Source organism: Bufo gargarizans, chromosome 2 (genome assembly GCF_014858855.1).
Source record: "Bufo gargarizans isolate SCDJY-AF-19 chromosome 2, ASM1485885v1, whole genome shotgun sequence".
Lineage (NCBI taxonomy): Eukaryota > Metazoa > Chordata > Amphibia > Anura > Bufonidae > Bufo > Bufo gargarizans.
In genome coordinates, this window is record NC_058081.1 from 605,018,184 (window position 1) to 605,037,976 (window position 19,793).

Below are 19,793 nucleotides of genomic sequence, written 5' to 3' on the forward strand. Positions count from 1 at the left end.
CTGTACAATTGACGTAGCATGCGCAGGATTACAGGGCCAGGCAGGAGGTTGATGATGCCTAGTCCTGTCAGGCATGGGGAGGGGGCAGTGACCAATGTTGCAGAGTAGAGGAGATGAACTGAAGCCCACGTATGGGAAAAAAGTCTGTTTTCTTGGAAATGTAACTGATTTAGTCATAGACTGTATGTCTGGTTTATTAAGGTTGATCCTGCGGACTGGCTTCCTATAGAAAGTAGCTTTGTTACACACACTCTTATTCCCTTGAGATTCAACCATCAGAGGACACTGGATATATTGTGCAGGTTTTATATCAGAATGCTTCTATAATAATACTATATTAAGCAATTGTTCCATTCTTGTCTGTATAATCAGATAGGTTTCTCAAGCGCTACCAGGCGCTTCATTGCAATATTCAGACCATGCACAGCTTTATGCTCGTCTGCATATGGAGCTGCTCCCAAGAACTGTTGGTGGCCACCATAATCCACTGAACATTGCCCATGAGCCAGTCGTGTGCTTGATGAAATGGCAACCCCTAAATTATTCAGACTGAATTGTGTTCCCTTCTTCTCATCTGCACAGATCCGGAAGATGTTGGCTGCACTTCTCCTGATCAGATAGTAAGTTCTTTGTATTCTCACAGATTGTGTTATTTTTTTACAGCCAGTGAAAGATAAGATAAACTCATTGGAAATTATATTTGTTGGTGATTTATCTTCTTGGGCATTAATGTGTCTGACTCTGCACCCACAGAATGATATTTCTTGAAGCTTGTCTTACTCCATCACTTGTTTCTGGGGGGGAGCAATGGCATCATTGCTTGTTTTGGCAGGCGGTGGTGGCATCATTGTTTGTATCTGGGGGTGGCGTGGCATTCTCGCTTGTGTCTGCGGGCAGCGGTCGCATCCTCACTTGTGTCTGTGGGGAATGGTGGCATCCTCACTTGTGTCTGGGAGAAGTGGTGGCATTTCTTGTGTCTGCGGGCAGCGGTCGCATCCTCACTTGTGTCTGGGGGGGGGGGGGGGAAGCGGGGGTGTCATCGCTTGTGTCTGGCAGGGAGCGGTGGTGTCATCGCTTGTGTCTGGCAGGGAGCGGTGGTGTCATCGCTTGTGTCTGGCAGGGAGCGTTGGTGTCATCGCTTGTGTCTAAAGGGGAGCGCTGGTGTCATCGCTTGTGTCTGGCAGGGAGCGTTGGTGTCATCGCTTGTGTCTGGCAGGGAGCGTTGGTGTCATCGCTTGTGTCTGGCAGGGAGCGTTGGTGTCATTGCTTGTGTCTGTCAGGGAGCAGTGGGACCCTCGCTTGTATCTGGGGGGGAGCAGTGGTGATCTCATGTCTAGGGCAGAGCGGTGGCATCATTGATTGTGTCTGGAGGGAGTGGTCGCTTGTGTCTGGGGGCAGCAGTGGCGTCATTGCATGTGTCTTGGGGAGAGCGGTGGTGTCATCGATTGTGTCTGGGAGGAGCGGTCTCTTGTGTATGGGGGCAGCGGTGGCGTCATCGCTTGTCTCATGATTTCTTATTATGTATAACAGTCACACACTTTATATCACACACTCTTTATGCTATGTAATTTGCTGTAATTTCATGTTCTTCCCATCACGTTTCTTACCCACCATGATACTTGAATTCCAGGAAGAGAAGGGTGAGCTGGGAGACGTCCAAATAATAAACAGCAGCACAGAAAACATCTTTAAAAATGAGCCGACCACTGACCTGGACGAGTCTATCAGTCCACAAGAGCCCGCAGAGCACCCTCAGGCCATCAGCTTTTGTGGAGCCCTGAAGATCCCGGTATGCTGGGTCTGGTGGAGGGGGTGTTCTATGTCACACCTGTTGTGTTTTCTATCTGATACCTGTGGATTTCTGATCTCTACAGGGAGTGGTGGAATTCTCACTGTGTCTGCTGTTTGCCAAGTTGGTCAGTTACACGTTCCTGTACTGGTTGCCACTCTACATCGCCAACGTGGGTAAGGACCCCGGAGCCTTCATTGCAGCTCAGTCAGGGGAGATCAGTACCCCCAATTAGATCAACAAACTAATAAAGTCAGTATAGTACCTAAAGGGCAGCTCTAACTTAAACTGGCTGCAGCTTATTTATAGCATAATCACATAGGCCTGCTCATGAAGCCTTAAATGGAATTTCTGGCTGTATGTAAAACCTTACTTATCATGTAATGAAAAATTCTGCAATTTGCTAATATAATATGTGCTCTAATACACAGTCAAGTCACATTATTACGACCACTAGCTAATATCTAGAGTACCTGTCGTGTACAGCATGGACAGCAGCTAGACGGGCTGGGAGTGACTCAATAGGGTTCCCGGTAGGTTGTCGCAGGTATCTGGAGCCATCCCACAGCTGCTGGACCAGGCAGTCATGAGATGCGCCACATTGAAGTTTACACTGTCTAATAGAGGGTTGCAGAACTTTTCATTATGCACCAGGCTTGGTCAGGCCCCTTTTAAAGAGGACCGGTCACCTCTTCTGACATGTCTGTTTTAGTAACTACCTGTATTCTACCTGTAATAACCATTCTGGAGAATCTATTCTTATGACTCCATGCTGTGCCATTCCTCTGTGTTCTACTAGAAGTTTATGAATGAATAGTCAGCAGCTTGTAGTGAAGGTCCGACACACCCACTACTGGTAACACCCAGCAGTCCCTTTATTGCAGATTGCTGGCAATTTATTTGTACACTTCTGGCAGGAATAATTGAGGAATGGCACAACAGAGTTAGGCTACTTTCACACTTGCGGCAGAGTGATCCGGCAAGCAGCTCCGTCGCCAGCAATCTGCATGTAGATTGATCCGGATGCGGATCCGTCTTACAAATGCATTGCAAGAACGGATCCGTCTGTCATACAGACAAACGGATCCGTTTCTCTATTTTCCCCCCCACCATTTTAAAGGTCTGCGCATGCGCAGACCGGAAGGACAGATCCGGCATTGCGGTATTTTTAATGCCGGATCTGGCACTAATACATTTCAATGTAAATTAATGCCGGATCTGGCATTCTGGCAAGTGTTCCGGAATTTGGGACGGAGATAATACCGCAGCATGCTGCGGTATTATCTCTGTCCTGAAAAGTAAAAAAGACTGAACTGAAGACATCCTGATGCATCCTGAACGGATTACTCTCCATTCAAAATGCATGGGGATAAAACTGATCCGTTCTTTTCCGGTATAGAGCCCCTAGGACGGAACTCTATGCCGGAAAAGAAAAACTCTAGTGTGAAAGTACCCTTATATGAATAGATGCTCTTGAATTGTTATCACATGGGGAAGGCAAGTAGTTCCTAAAACAGAAATGGTATTCCAATCCAAATGATCACAGCATTCTTCTATTAATTGGCGCTCTCAGGGTGCTCGTCTAGACATGTTCCCAGCTCCACCTCAGGAACACTTTTCATGTAAATATACAAATCAACAGCACTCCAGACTTGCAAGTGAAATAATCAATGATTTTTATTCAGCCAGACAGGGTTATAATAAATTCAGGCAACGTTTCGGGCTATATGTAGCCCTTCATCAGGCCTGGTATATAATTGCAATCCTGTGGAATCCTGTGTGACTAACAGCTTCCCAATCATTTCAGTGGAGAAACGTGGCCTTATGCACATTTTTTATGCAGCAGATTTAAAAACCACTTGAGCAGTGGTATGTTACTTCTTTGAAGCATATTTTTTTGAAGTATAAAATAGGTTGCGGTATTTGGAGGAATTTTGGTCACCCAAAACACAATGGGGGACATTTATCAAAACTGTTGCTAAAGAGAACTGGTTTAATTGCCCGAAACAACCAATCAGATTGATCCTTTCATTTTCTAAAGTAGCTTTGAAAAATTAAACATGGAATCTGATTGGTTGCTCTGGGCAACTAAGCCAGTTTCCCTTAGCAACAGTTTTGGTAAATGTTCTCAGATGCAGATCTGGTGATGATCATTTGGCCCATACAATATGTCCGGTTCATATCCAATTATTTAAGTGCTGTCTATTTCTTGCAGCTCACTTTGATCCTAAGCAGGCTGGAGACATGTCCACGTTGTTTGATGCAGGCGGCATTGTGGGTAAGTTCTGCCCTCCTGTAACTTGTTGTTCCTCTACAATGCCAAGCTGTCGGTCCATCTTCTATCATTTGCAGAATTCACCACATCTACAGCAATTCAGCTGCTTCTTTCCTGGAGCTACCTACCTCCTGCCTCCCAGCAGCCCCTCCTGACACTTATTCTATCCTACCTCCATATATTGTCTCTAAGGCCATTTTGTCTCCAAGGGACATAAAGCTGTGAGAGGCCTCACTTTGTAATTAAACCTTAAAGGCCACTGATCGGGGCAATTATTGGGAAGAAGCATTCCTAGGTTTTAGCTCTGGGTGCCATGATTATCATACAGACCCATGTATACATAGACGAATTGAAGTATTCTTCCAGTTTTTTTTAGATATACTAATGTACAAAGTTGCTGTAGAAAGGGGTTGGGGAGAACATGGCTATTGGCTTAGGACCCGATGCCACTCTTAGTGTGTTCTGCTTTTTCTTCATTTGTCAGTCTCCTGATGATACCAACAAAAAAAAAAGTGGTGGCTTCTAGGTGGGCAGATGTCTTACCAGTAGTATTGAGGTATCTTCTCAGATCCTCAAAGTACGTAAGGAGCTTCTCCTATCCTGTCCAGTCATACTGTAAGGTTGGGTAAGTCTAGGGACTCCAAGTGAAGAGACATGAGTCCTCCTCCCTATATGTAAGGCCTTTTTTTTTTTTATAATTACATTGGTGTAATGTGATTTTTGGAGAAAAGTTCTGTATAAATTTTATTTCCACGATTTGATTCCATTTTTTTTCTCTTGCAGGTGGAATCTTGGCTGGACTAATATCTGATTTCATTGGAGGAAGAGCCATCACCTGCTGCGTTATGTTGATCCTGACAGCACCCATGGTGAGTGGTCAGTGCTGGAGGCCAATGCTGTGTAAATGACCATGTATACCACACACAGTGGTATAGATGAAGCAGATATGTCTCCTGACTCTCCTCACCTTTATCTGTGCATCAGGAGTGGTCCGAGCACTACGTTCAGATAGGTTCATGTCCCCATGTTAATCCTGAGCTTCAACTGTTAATGAAGCAACAATAAACAATGAAGCAACAATAAACAATTCTGTATGTATAGCTGCTATAACCTGAGCATCGTTTGGTATATAATTATATATGTACAGCAGGTATAAGTTATACATCTTCTTGTATATAGTGATATGGACCATGCTGGTATAACCTGGGCATCTTCTGTATATAATTATATATGTAAAGCTGGTATAAGTTTTATACATCTTCTTGTATATAGTGATATGAAACATGCTGGTATAACCTGGGCATCGTCTGTATATACGGTAATTATATATGTACATATGTTTTTTGTAGCTCTTCATCTACAATCAGTATGGGCAGATGGCAGTTTCCACCACAATCGGTAAGTTTTATATCTTTATTGTTTCTTTACCAGCACGCTGTGTACATTTAGTGTTACATTTTGGGCTTTTCTCTCTGCAGCTATGCTCATCGTATGTGGCCTGCTGGTTAACGGGCCCTATTCACTTATCACCACTGCGGTGTCTGCAGATCTGGTAAGACCTTTTGACCAGCATAGTCAGTGGTCTGACCGCGTCCATGTGCCTGCCCTCTGATGAGATGGACCAGGGCTGGTGAGCCCATCTTTGAATAATGATTCGTCTGATTTTTACTTTCAGGGAACACATGAATCTTTACGTGGAAATGCCAAAGCGCTTTCTACCGTCACTGCCATTATTGACGGCTGTGGGTCGATAGGTCAGTACAAGGATGATGTAATACATTATACTGTAAAATTCCTTTAATTTAATGGGAGTTGAAGAATTAGTAATTATTCTGTATCTAACAAACCTTTTTTTAAATCTTTTTTTAAATCTTTTTATTGATTTTCAACACAGAAAGGAAAAAACATAACAATTGAAAAACGGTTGCTCCGCATAAGCTCTCCATCATTATCAAACATTTCTAAAATTCATACTTAGCCTTCAGGAAGATCAGTAATATTATTGTCTTGTTCTGGATTGTCACATTCCGGATTAAAGGAATTTTACTGTCCTATAATGATATTATAAATAGCTGTCGGGCTATGTTTTTGAGGCTAGTACAGGGCTCCTGATTCAGGAGAAGATCTATAATATTATTTGTATTTCTTCTTAACCAGGAGCTGCTTTGGGCCCGACCCTTGCATCCGTGCTCTCGTCCAAGGGCTGGAACTACGTCTTCTACATGTTGATTGTGTCTGACCTCCTAGCTTGTTTAGTAAGTGCATCCCCACCCAGCACTGGACTGTGCCCCTGATAGGATATATTGTCACATTTACTGACTGATTTGCTCACTCCTTACAGTTTTTGGCTCGTCTGGTGTATAAGGAAATTATAGAATTGTGTCATTGTTTCAAGAGGGCCAGAGGGTGAGTGTTACTAAGATAAATGCAATGTATATGGGCTTTCTGTATTCTTAAATACAGTCATTGACAAAACGTTAACATCTGTGGGCGAATGTGCTGCGGGATACCATACGGAACCTGTATGCCTTCATGACCACGCTCTAATGTTGTTATTTCATTATATTCCAACAACTTTTTTTTGTCAATGAGTGTAAAATGTATTAACTTTATATCAAGGTCTCCAGTAACCTTAGCCTGGCGGTCTAGACCTGCACCAAATTTATCACAGGGGCTCGGGCTGGAGGATAAATGTGGTGCAGGGTTAGACATTTTTGTCTAACTCTATAGGAACTGATGGTTGGCTCAGTTTTAGACAGAATTTTACGCCAGAATTCGGTCTGAGTGCTGAGACCCCCACGATCACTAGAATTCTATGAGCCCATCTCGATCCTGTCTCCTGCGCTATGTGAGCACTTCGCTCTCTTCTTTCTAGGGATCGGAAGGGGTCTCAACACTCAGACCCCTACTGATGAAAACCTTTGATATGCTGCTTAGACATATTAACCCTTTCGCTACCAGCACCGTACATGTACAGCGTTGGAGCGATAGGTAATTATGGCGTACCTTGGAAGCGAACCAGAGTTCGGGAAATGTTTTTTTACAGTGCAAATTAATTTATGAAGTTATTGCGCAAAGTCTCGCGAGACTTCACGAAGCAATAACTTCGGCTCATCGGAGCCAATACATTCTAATACTGTACGGAGCTCCTGCTCCGTACAGTATTAAAATGAAGTTTTATGCGAATCGACTTCGGATGTTTCATCCGAAGTCCATTCTCTCATCCCTAGTTGTATCTCGTACTGACCAGAGAATGTGGGCATGGGTCATTTTTGCTGCAAACGGAACGCCATGGGAACAGAACCTGTAAAACAGTGGAGGAATTGCGTTTTAGTTTTGTTTTTGTTCTTTTGCTATTCCACCCCATTTGGGATTTAATTTTTATTTTTTACGGCTTTCCACTACATTGTATGCCATAATTAAGGGCATTAGAAAGTACAACTTGTCCCGCAAAAAATAAGCCCTTATACAGCTATGTGAACGGAAATATAAAAAAGTTATGGCTCAAGGAATATAGGGAAGAAAAATGAAAACGCAAAAACGAAGAAACCTCCGGTATCCTAAGGGCTTTTGTAGGCTCATTGACCCTTTAAACGCAGCTGTACAAACCTCTCTCCCATCCTTGAGCCCAGCTCTGACCTACACCGGTACATTGGAACAAACTGCAGCTGTTTGGGTAACACTAGGTTAGACTGGATTTAAAATGAGGATGTTTGTATCTGTGACAACATAGGCCTTGTACATGCTGAGGAACTGAAACCCCAGTGTATAGGAGAAAGTGTCAGCTCTTTTTATTCTTTGCGGATTACGCTTTATTATTCAGAAGGCTGGAAAAGACATTAATTTGCCATATGTTAGGTTCCATGTTACAGACGCAACATGTGGACCTCCCTTAGTTTCACTGAATGAAATAGATCACCATAGTCACAAAGGGTCTGCATGAAATTGGTTTTCCACAGCAACATACAGTATCTTATGCAAGATCACAGCGCAAATTCACGTGCGATATGTTAGCTGTTGGGAAGTTGGGGGTGGACCTCTGCAATAATTGCAAATAATCCGAAAGTTGGATTCATTTGCAGGTGAGTTTGCTTGCATGTAATGTCATGGAACCCCATAGAAGTCCATTACACGGAGTATCACGCTGCATTTTCATGGCTCCACCCAAGTCAGCTAACTCCCATGGAGCCACGCAGTCTTGCTGCACCCTAACCTTATTAGAAATGCTTCTAGCAGACGATCAGTCGCCAGATTAAAGGAATTCTACTGGAAAAATTATTTGGAGATGATGCAGAGGGTAGATATCTGAATGACTGAGCGACTATTCTGACATGAAATGAACAGCGTCCTTCCTGTGTCTTTGTAGCGATAGTCTGGCATTAAAGCACAGTAATTCTGGGACGGTCGAGTAGTTGTAATGCACACTGTGAGTATACTGTGTCCTGGAAATGAGAATCGCGCTCTGCAAAGTGTCAACCAGATGCGGCTTTATTAGGAGTCCGACCAGATGCAAAACTTTCCATCCGTCACTGCAGTGTATAGGATACAGAAGGGTCACTAGATATAAAGCCTGGTCACACTGGGTAACAACTGTAACTAGATATAAAATAATGGAATTACTAAGATTTCATTAGCAGTGCTGTCATATTACAGCTTTTGATTCTCCCGAATCACGACAAAAACCACTGTATACACCCTTACTACTTTATATTAACTACTAACCATTGTCCCAATCGGCACAGGTCGCTGTATTCACCTGTTGTCCATAGTGGTGGTATTGTAGGGAGGTTTGTCCCTGTGCTACCTGTTCCTAACAGCAGGGGGCAGCATACTTCCCTAGATTCACTGTAATTGGTCTCTGGTGTCCCTAAACTTACATTTTCCCAGTAACCCATTGCATTAACCACTAACCCAATGACGTAATGTCACAGTTTAAGTGTTGCATCTGTTGGACGACTCGCTTATTGATCTCTTCTCTCTCATTAATCTACTGCTAATTACATGTGATGAGAATAATCTGCATCCATTGAGCAGATTAAGAATTAACAAAAGGCAAGAAATTCTCCATAATGATGAGTAGAATCTGAATACCTGATAAATATCTTTACATGTACACGATCAATTTATAATCCATTAATCTGTACAGAAATAATATCTGGCTGCTCCTCAACTACTTTAGCGTCTTTCTGGCTAAGGCCTCAAGCACGCGACTGGATTTTCCATCTGTGTGCGATCTGCATTTTTTGTGGATATCACCTTGACCATTCATTTCTATGGGGCCATGCACACATCCGTATTCCAGATCCGCGTGGCTGCTCCGCAAGTTATAGAACATGTCCTATTCTGGTCTGCATTGCAGATGAGTATAAACATTTCTATGAATGGGAGTCAGAAAAATGCAGAGTGCACCTAGGAAGTATCTGTATTTTGCGGATCTGTGGTTTGCGGACAGAAATAGGCGCACGCCTTTGTGTATGACGTCTTATGCAGATCCTCAAAATATATCCTGTAGCAGCTGGAGAACCCCACTGCAAAGAGGAGGACTTCATCTCAGTCAGTGCACAGTAATAATGTTGTCCAGGGCAACACCTTTAACCTAAGGGTATATTCGGATGTGGTGGCTGTGCCAATGTTCTTCTCGCATGTTCAAGAACCAACCGTGCAGCAAAAAATGCACACCGTTTTATCATGGTCTTAATGACCTTCACCACTGCGACCTGTATACACCATATGGGTATACCCTAACGCTGGGTTCACACCTGAGCGTTTTACAGCGCGTTCCTACGCGCTGTAAAACGCACAACAGGCAAGAACCAATGATTCCCTATGGGAATGGTTCTCACCTGGGCGTTTTACAGGACGTACGATCGCGCTGTAAAACGCCCGACGCTCAAACAAGTGCTTGAGCTTTTTTTTGGGCGTTTGTCGCGCGTTCCCGCACATAGAAATTAGGGAACGCGCGACAATGTGTGCACCCCTGTCTCTGTATGCGCGATTGTAAACGCCCGTACAATCGCGCATACAGAGCGCTCGTTTCAGAACGCTCAGGTCTGAACCCAGCGTTAGGCTCTGTCCTCCTCTGCAAAAAGAGATTCTGCAGAGGTTTGTCATTGAGCTATCTCAGTGCACTAGCAGTATTGTCCAATTTGGTGAAATGAACAGTCCAGCGCTGCTGAATCTGTGAATTTTTATATATACAGAAGTGGGACATTTTTACTTTAACTTGACATTTAACACTTTACATACCATGAGACAGTAAACTTTAACATGACGTGCCACTGAAAATGTTAAACTAAAAGTTTGCGGCATGTGTATCTAGTAATGCTTCCCTCGTAGTGCCCCCTAGTGGTCATAATGAAAGTAGCAGTGTCCGTGTATCTTTTCCTTCGGATTGTCACTCCTCATCCGATGTAGATCTGGCTTGGATGCTGCAGTGATTTTTGCTTAGGTGTGCTTGCTTTCTGCTCGTGGCTCAATCAGTAACTGCCTTGATCCGGTGTTGGGTTCTGAAGGACAAACCTGATTATGTTTCACCGCCTGATCTACGCCTCATTGGGCAGATGATTTCTGTGTTTCATCCTTTGTAGTTTGGCAGATAACTCCTCTTGTCTTGCTTTCAGGTTCACAGAGATGTGATGGTCAGATGTGCAGCACCCGGGTGTCCTGCTCCTCCTGTTCTGCTGGCCGGTTCAGCTTTACTGCTGCTATTTTAAGTATAAGCAAACGCTGGAAGTTTTTTTTTTTTTTTTTTGTTTGTTTTGTTTTGTTTTAGTTTTTCAATACAGATTTTAAAGACTTTGGTGATCCAATGAACCTCCATATTGCAGTATACAAACCCATGTGACAGGAATGTTACATTGTGTCTCATTATTGAATGAGCCCATTCATGATCTGTATACAATGTATATGAGAACAATTCCAGAGGCAGAGATGAAAACATATATTTTTTTGTATGTTGAGACAGCAAAGAAAATGTGAATAAAATCTACCTAAAATACAGAGATGTCTCAACTGTGTCCTTCATATGTCCTGTGTAGAATGAGACATTGGATAGAAAATACAATATATGTATGTGTGTGTGTATGTATATCTATATGCACTGACAAAAAAAATAACACGCGCAGATAGAAAAGTGGGATTGCTGCAATACTTGGCATGCAGTTATAGCTCAGGCAGATGTGTTAATCATTATAGGTGTAGACACTGGGTCTTGCCACAAGAGGGCAATAAACTGTATCTGTATAGCGCCGCCTAATGTTTGTTTTTTTCTTATTTCTTTGACCTGCTCACTGAGATGGCCACACCTGCTCAGTTTCATCCTTTAACTGCTTCCTGAACTGTGATTTTATTTTTTTTTAAAATATTTTTACATAAGGCTACTTTCACACTGGCGTTTCACAGATTCTTTTAAAACGGAACCATCAATAAAATGACTTAACGGAGGCGAACGGAAGCCATTCAGACGCATCCGTACAAACATTACCATCTGTAATGTGGATCCGTTTGTCACGTTCATTTCCGTTTTTGCATCCGTTTAGCGGATCCATTTTGTATTGAGTAGCATCTCAAAGTGTCCCCCCACTTTATGTATTCAGATCCCCAGGGTTGTCATTAGCTTTGAAGCATTTAAATGCTCCGTTGCTAATCACTTGGGGGCAGTCTGGTTGAAATTCCAAGTCTGTCCGGTTTCAGCTCTGATCACGGACCACAGCTTTCGGACTCTTGTACACGACTATATGCACTAAAAGATGTATAGTGTTCGTTAGCGGGCCATATGTCCCGGATCGGCATTGATCGTGCATACGGGTGTACATAGCATCATGATGCTGTCCATGTTGTGCCGCACACTGGGCTATTGTCCTGCACTCATATGATCTATTAGTGCTAGACAATAGCCCCGTGGGCAGCTCGACTTGCACAGCATCATTGTAAACTATGATGCTGTGTACTCCCGTGAGCACGATTAATGCCATTACGGGACATATGGCCAGCTCACGGACAGTATGTCTCGGGGGGCATACAGTCATGTGCAAGAGGCCTTAACAGCAGTATGTACCTTGAGTGTCCCTTGTAATTACACTAGTTCTATTAGAGCATCATCGGGAAATCATTAATCAAACTGTAAAATTCAGGATTTTCCTAAGTTATGACGTAAAGTCATGATTTTATGAAAGACACGGAGGCGAGTATTTGCTTAACTCTTTCTTTACTGAACATATAGCAGCAAAGACAACTGAAGAAAAAAAGACATCAGTGTAACCATGGTAACAACTCCACCCCCATAGCCCCTATATAAGGCGCATCCCCACTTGGACACTTCCTCTTTCTTTGTGAACTTCAACCGATGAAAACCTGGAACGGTCAACAAACAGCCTGAACTCCGGCTGTGAACAACGCTGGATTGCAGCAAGGTAATCACCTGGGAACAGCTGACGGAGGATGATCAACCTGAAGAGAAAATAAGACATCATGGTAATATGGATACAAACAATCCGAGTGTGGACAACCATACCTGGACTCATTCCCTGCGAAAGCAATAAGGTATTAAATGAATACAAATAAGTAACATTCCATGCAAGGCCACAAGACATCACAGACCAAACGGGAGGGTTCAAAATAATGGGAGGGAAATACTCGCCTCCGTGTCCTTCATAAAATCATGACTTTACGTCATAACTTAGGAAAATCCAGAATTTTATATCAAGAGACGGAGGCTCATATTTGCTAGTTTAAAGCTGAGCAATCACGGAGGAAAAAGCGTGAGGAACAGGTCTAAAATAGAATTCCCGAAATGTAGCAACGCGGGACCAGTCTGCCAAACGCAACACGTCCTCCAAACGAGCACCAGCCACAGACATAGAGGTAGCCGCTGCCCCACGCACAGAATGCGCGGTAAATATGGACGTGTCGATACCGGATAGGGATAGGATCCATTTAACCCAACGGGACAGCGTGACACTTGAAACCGGCGCAAAAGGGCGGCGGAACGAAATGAAAAGCTGGGGATCATTCCCAGAGCGAGAAGCCAGAGTGCGAGCCTCATACTCCCGGAGACAGGCCACCGGACACAACTGCAGAGAGGAAGGGAAAGACGGATAAGCAACGGACTTAATGCCCGTCTTAGTGCGTCGAGAAATATTGAACAAAACTCCCTCAGGCGTAAAATAGCGAGCATCAATATCCAAAGCCCGGACGTCAGAAACACGTTTACATGAAATCAAACACAAAAGGGTCACTAACTTGGCCGATAGCTGTCGGAGAGACAACATAGCGTTGGAGGGCCAACTCTCTAAAAACCTGAGAACCGTCGCCACGTCCCAAGTAGAAGAGAAGCGAGGACGTGGAGGCCGTGCTAAACGACAACCGCGCAACAATCTGCACACTAGAGCATGTTGGCCGGCTGGAACACCGTCAAAACCGGAATGCCTGGAAGAAATGGCAGACCGGTACACATTGAGAGTATGGAAAGCCTTCCCCGCTTCAAACAGAGATGTGAGGAACTGAAGAATGTCCGTCACAGGGGCAAGTACGGGATCCAAGTCCCGAGAACCGCACCAACGACTCCAGACGTCCCAAGCAGCGTGATAGGCTCGTCTAGTGCCTGGGGCCAATGCAGACTCCAACAGACGTCTAGTCGCCGCCGAAAAGCCGGAGGGGTCCCAGGAACCCCTGAAATTCGACAGGCGAGAAGATGAAGCGATCCGTCTAGGAGTAGAGGGTGTGGATGACCGTAAGGGTCGAGCAGGAGGAGTGGGAAAGATGGCAAGAGTCGAGGTTCTTCCGACAGAAGACAAAGTAGCTGGGGAAACCACGACTGCGTTCTCCAATAAGGAACTATCAGAACTAACTGGGCCTGCTGGCGGCACCCCTGAGCGAGCACTCGCGGGATGAGTGCGAACGGAGGGAAAGCGTAAAGCAGAGGACCGCCCCAGGGCTGGAGGAAAGCATACACCGCTTCGGCCTCTGGGTCCGGACGCCAGCTGAAGAACCTGGGGAGTTGTGCGTTCAAACGCGACGCGAATAAATCGATGGATAACGGGCCCCAGAGAGATACATTATCCCGGAACACCCCCGAATCCAACTTCCAGTCGCTGGAATCTGAAAGACAACGAGAACTCCAGTCGGCCAACGTGTTGTGTAACCCAGGAAGGTAATCGGCCACGACTGAAAGACCCCTGGACAGGCAAAACTCCCAAAAATCTTTGGCCAGAGAAGACAGGACCCTGGAACGAGTCCCTCCCAGGCAGTTCATATAACGGACAACCGAAACATTGTCCATCCGTAGACGAACACACGCCCGAGCCGACCCGTGAGCAAAGCTGCGGATCGCAAAAGATCCCGCTAAGAGCTCGAGAGCGTTGATATGCAGGTGTGATTCGTCCGGGGACCACGCCCCTCCCGTGGACACCCCTTGACAATGGGCCCCCCAACCCAAAAGGCTGGCATCCGACTCTATGACAAGGTCGGGGCTGGGACCGAAAATGGCTCTGCCATTCCACACAGATAAATTGTGGATCCACCACACGAGCTCGTGTCTGGTCTCTGTGTCCAAAACCAGAGTGTCCGAGAATGAAGCCCCCGCCCTGAGGTGCGCAATCTTGAGCCTCTGAAGGGCTCGATAGTGAAGGGGGGCTGGGAAAATCGCCTGAATGGAAGAAGTTAGAAGCCCAATCAGGCGAGCCAGCTGACGAAGAGATACCTGCGGGAGGGAGAGAGAATGGCGGATCTCTTTGCGGATCGCCTTGACCTTGGATGCAGGCAGACTGAGCGTTTGACTCCCCGAATCTATGGTGAAATCTAGGAACTCTATGGAAGTGGCCGGCAAAAGGCAAGACTTCTCCAGGTTGAGAATGAACCCTAAGCCCTGAAGAAGGTCTTGGGTCAATTTCAGGTGACCAAGTAAAAGGGGCGGATCCTGGGCCATAATCAGGATGTCGTCCAAATAAATGATCAGACGTATCCCCCTGCCCCTGAGCCAGGCCACCGCCGGCTTCATGAGTTTCGTAAAACACCATGGGGCAGACGACAGTCCAAACGGGAGGCAGGTAAAACGCCAGATGCGGCCCCTCCAAAGGAACTGGAGAAGGCTCCGGGACGTAGGTGCCACTGGGACTGTGAGATATGCATCCTTTAGATCCAAATTGACGAACCAGTCTCCTGGTTGAAGCATATCCCTTAACAGATGGATGCCTTCCATTTTGAAATGTCTGTAGCGAACGAAGACATTCAAGTTTTTGAGGTTTATGACTGGACGGAATTGGCCTCCTTTTTTCTGCACCAGGAAAATACTGCTTAGTATTCCCGTGTGCGGATCGGGCGATAATTCTATCGCCTACTTCCGGAAGAGGGAAGAAAGTTCCGTATCTAAGAGCGTCTGCATCTGGATCGAACAAGAAACCCTCAGAATGGAAGGAAGGTTTCTTGGGGCGGACACTAACTCGATGGTGAACCCCTGGACTGTGGAGAGGACCCACTGGTCTGAGGTGATCCTTGACCACGCACGGGAAAAGAAACGGAGTCTTCCCCCAACCTGTAGCGAAATCGGATAAGACACACACAGATGACTTACCATATGGGCGTCTGGATCCTGGAGCGCCACGGAATCCTCTGGAGCGGAACGAACCTCCGCGAGACGGGAAGACGGTCGGCTGGTATTTGGGGTCCTGCAGGGACTGACGATAATTGAAGGAGCCTCTGCCCGTGCCTCTGGGCTGAAAATTGGAGCAGCCGGACAGTCGGCCCCTGAGACTGCCGGCCCTGGAGGAGAAACGAGGCTGGAACACGCGGCGCATAGAACTCTGCGCCTTATCAAGGGCCGTAAAGGCCCCAACATACTTCCCCAATTCTTTAATAAAGGGATCTCCGAAAAGGAGGCCCTGCGCCTCCTTGCCCGACTCAGAAAGGGACAGATTAGCTAATTTCGGCTCTATCTTCATCAAGATGGCCTTGCGTCTCTCTATGGCAATGGAAGTGTTCACATTGCCTACTAAACATATGGCTCTTTGGGCCCAGCCGCTAAGATCCTCTGGATCGACCTGCGTGCCCGCTACTCTAGCGGCCTCGGCTAAATCGAAGATTTTTGCCAGAGGGCCGGTTACATCCAGCAGTTTATCCTGGCAAGCCTTGAGCGCAGAATCAAGCCCCTTGCGGGGGTTGAAACCGTTTTTTGCCAGGAATTGGACCACTTTAGGATCCACGGAAGGGGTTTCGCATATCTTGTTAGGCATTAAGGGACGGGGACATTCTGCGCGCAGTTTGCTGCGAGCCTCCTTGGAAAGAGGCGGGCGGATCCTGGCCTCAAGATATTGGGTCATATGGGTGGCGGGAAGCCACTCAGAGGACCGTGGATGGTGCAGTTGGTCGGGGTTGAACAGAGGATCTCCCATGGGGTCTATAATTGCGTCCTTGACGTCTTCAAGCGGCTCAGTAATTACACCCGTTGTCAGAGACGGGTCATCTAAGGCAGTGTCAACTGCAATATCAACCAACTCATCCCCCGAGTGAGCGGACCAATTCTCACCTGCCTCCTCAACAGACTCTGCGTCTGAATCAGAAACCAGCTCCGGTTGTGCCCGGGCGGTTTTCCAGGATCGCACCCTTTCTGCCGGGCGCGGGTTAGCTCTTTTGCGTGACTTATTCACGCAGTCAGTGGATGGACCAGAGCCATCAGTCAGGAGTGTTCTGGAGGCAGGAGGGGGCATATCAGAAACTGGGTGAGCCCTAAGGGCCTGTGATATCGACTGTGTCAGAGAGGCTGACATGGTCCCCATTGCAGCAACAATTGCATCAGAGATAGATTGCTGCAGCTGTGAAGCCTGCACAACAGGAGCAGAAACCTCATTAACCCTGTGAGGGGTGGTGGGGGCTACCTGAATAGTATGCCTGTCCTGAGTAGAAACGGCAGGGGACGCTGGCACAGAGGACATGATGGACGTGAATCTGTAGGAGTAAGTCACCCCAACAGACCAATAGAGGAAACTAGAAGGAGGAATAAGGGACTAAATGTGCGGCGCAGGGAGGCACAGTAGCTGCTGAGCAGGGCAGTTGCGACAGGAGAAACGAGCGGTGCTGAGATACGGAATAGTACCGGTAGCCGGGACGCACAGACAGAAGCCCGGAAACTGGAGGGGGAGTGGAAAACACAAGTCTCCACCTCCCAGGAGTGAGGGCCAATGAGCGGACGCCAACGGAATGACGTCCGCAATCTCGCGAGATCTCGGCGCCCAGAACGAACAGAATTAAAGATGGCGCCCGAGAATCTCGCACCTCGCGAGATTACGAACGCGCGCAGCCCGGGAAGAAGCGGCGAGAAGGTAAGGACCTGGGATGTGAGGAGGGGGGGGGGGCAAAATGGCCGAACGCAGCGCAGTAAGAGGGGAGAGACCCAAGCGCAGGAACCCGAACCAGAGACACGGCGGTATAAAATAAAAAGGCTGTTAAATGAAACAAAGACAATGACAATGACAACCAAGGAGGACAATAAAAGAGGGGGGGGGGGGAGAAATAATCTCACAGAAAGCGTGAGGCAAAAAAACGGGCAGACAAGGATGGCGACCGCAACAGAGAATTCTACCTGTATAACCCTACCAATATAAAGGGTAAAAACCTAAATATAGTAGGGAATGAAAATCATACAGATTAAACAACCTAGCACAGATCAAATTATAACCATGTACTTATCTGAAGCAGCAAAGAAAGAGGAAGTGTCCAAGTGGGGATGCGCCTTATATAGGGGCTATGGGGGTGGAGTTGTTACCATGGTTACACTGATGTCTTTTTTTTCTTCAGTTGTCTTTGCTGCTATATGTTCAGTAAAGAAAGAGTTAAGCAAATATGAGCCTCCGTGTCTTGATATAAAATTATAATTTATTAATGAATTCATGATGATGCTGATGGACCGTGACTCCCACAAGGGCTCATATGAAATGGCACAAGATTGGCACATGTTCAATCAGAGGGTATACGATCAATAAAGAGCCAAAAGATAGCTCATTATTGATGGTCATGTTCATGGTTCAGCCACCTTTGGCACTAAGGCGGTTTTGAAAAAATAAAAAACTACCAAGGGCGTTCTAATAAACGCACAGTAGTAAGCCTATGGTAGTTTTAATTTCACTGCAGCTGGAGTGCCCACGGTTACTGTTCCCCTGTACAGGTCAATGAAAACACAGACACAGTGAAGTATACTATAATTTTAATATTTTTTTTTTAGAAAACTACAATTAACAACAACAAAAAATGTATAAATAAAAAAAAAATTACAAATGTGCAAAACTTTGAGGGGAGTTGGACTGTTGCGGGGTAGGTGGTCTGGGTCTGGCAATGGTAGCCCCCCTGTCCTGTTGATTATCTGAAATAAAACTACGGGCCACAGGAAAGGATGCAGGGCGAAATTGTGGGGTGTGGAGAATGGAAGGGTCTGAGGAGGAGGGGACCCGAGCATGTGTAGAGGTGGAGGGAGTTTGGAACGAAGTGGGAGGAAAATAGTGGGGAGAAGAAGTAGAATAAGAGACAGAAGGGAACACAGGCTCGGAGGGGTGGGAATGGGAAGGTGGGAAGGTTGGCGGTAATGGGCACTGGTACGGGGTGTAGGTGTGGGATGGGGTTGGGGATTGGGGCGGTGCATAATTTCCCATGACCCGTTCTCTAGCATAATCTTAAACTCGTGCAACTGCTCCGGCGTCATGGAGTCCATCAAATTGATTATGCTTAGCCCATAATGGTAGTTAGAGCTGCGTTGAATCGCTGACTCCGCCCCCTCCCAGCGGCGAATCAAGTCAGCACTAAATACCTTCTGATGTTTGGCAAAACCTTCCAGAGCGTCGGAAACGACCTCTACAAGGTCTACATAATCATTTTGATTTGGCCTACCGGATCTCTGCCTGCTCACCAGGGCTCTCAAATTTGTCCGGAAACCTAAGAGCTTCTGTTGAGCAGAGGGATCCGGTAGGGGACACTGATTGTCCTGAGCCGATTCATGAGGGACAGGAGGGCTGGCGGTGGCGATCCGTTCCGGTTCCGCATCAGGAGGTTGGTTGTTCAGGCTCCTGAGTGTTGGTAGTTCTGTAGAAAAAAAAATAAGTAAAGAATTGTCCTTTTAAATACAGCATCCATGTTCTATGCTATAGCTACCTCATAGGGGGCTGGACATAACAGGGGAGCCAAACACTCCGCTGTCTCAGACAGCCCCTTACACTCAGACGGAGAGAACAGTTGTCCCTCTGACTTTAGGGGGCTGGCCAAAACAGGGGAGCCAAATGCTCTGCTGTCTCAGACACCCCCTTAAAATAAATGCTTTTTACAGTCCTTAAAGGGACACTGACAGGGCCAATAAGCATATTGAGGTATATATATGGCAGTACAGGTCTTATAATGGGTATTACAATCATCTAAGTATCCCCCCTGTCCACATTATACATACAGTAAACTTAAGTTTTATAACCTGCTCCAACGGTCTTCAATCTGCCCAAGGGGCGGCGTTTCACCTCTCTTGCGCCCAGCCAGCCTCCCCCAACTGCCGCTTTGAAGCGCCGCCCAGCTCATGAATATTCCGTTTGCTGGGCGGCTTCTGTGTTCCCCGCTCTGAAGCACTGCGCTGAACAGTGCCCTGCGCATGCGCCGGATCTTGTGAAGTCGGGGACAGTAAGCGCCGCCCAGCGAAGTGAATATTGATGAGCTGGGCGGCGCTTACTGTACCGGACTTCACAAGATCCGGCGCATGCGCCGGGC

General features: G+C 46.3%; 1 protein-coding gene across 2 annotated transcripts in view; it reads left to right on the forward strand.

Annotated features, from left to right (window-relative positions):
- Positions 1–11,063, forward strand: part of SLC37A2 (solute carrier family 37 member 2) — a 29,103-nt gene extending 18,040 nt beyond the window's left edge. Inside the window, exons 8-19 of one of the 2 annotated variants that reach the window (XM_044281989.1) lie at positions 583–620; positions 1,631–1,789; positions 1,875–1,965; positions 4,005–4,067; positions 4,848–4,933; positions 5,414–5,462; positions 5,543–5,616; positions 5,740–5,818; positions 6,222–6,319; positions 6,406–6,470; positions 8,431–8,490; positions 10,685–11,063. In XM_044281989.1, coding sequence (XP_044137924.1) covers positions 583–620; positions 1,631–1,789; positions 1,875–1,965; positions 4,005–4,067; positions 4,848–4,933; positions 5,414–5,462; positions 5,543–5,616; positions 5,740–5,818; positions 6,222–6,319; positions 6,406–6,470; positions 8,431–8,476 — 848 coding nt within the window. In that variant the 3' untranslated portion in view covers positions 8,477–8,490; positions 10,685–11,063. The remainder of the gene's footprint in view (positions 1–582; positions 621–1,630; positions 1,790–1,874; positions 1,966–4,004; positions 4,068–4,847; positions 4,934–5,413; positions 5,463–5,542; positions 5,617–5,739; positions 5,819–6,221; positions 6,320–6,405; positions 6,471–8,430; positions 8,491–10,684) is intronic. The other variant, XM_044281990.1, reaches the window with a different exon arrangement.
- The last annotated feature ends 8,730 nt before the right edge of the window (positions 11,064–19,793 follow it).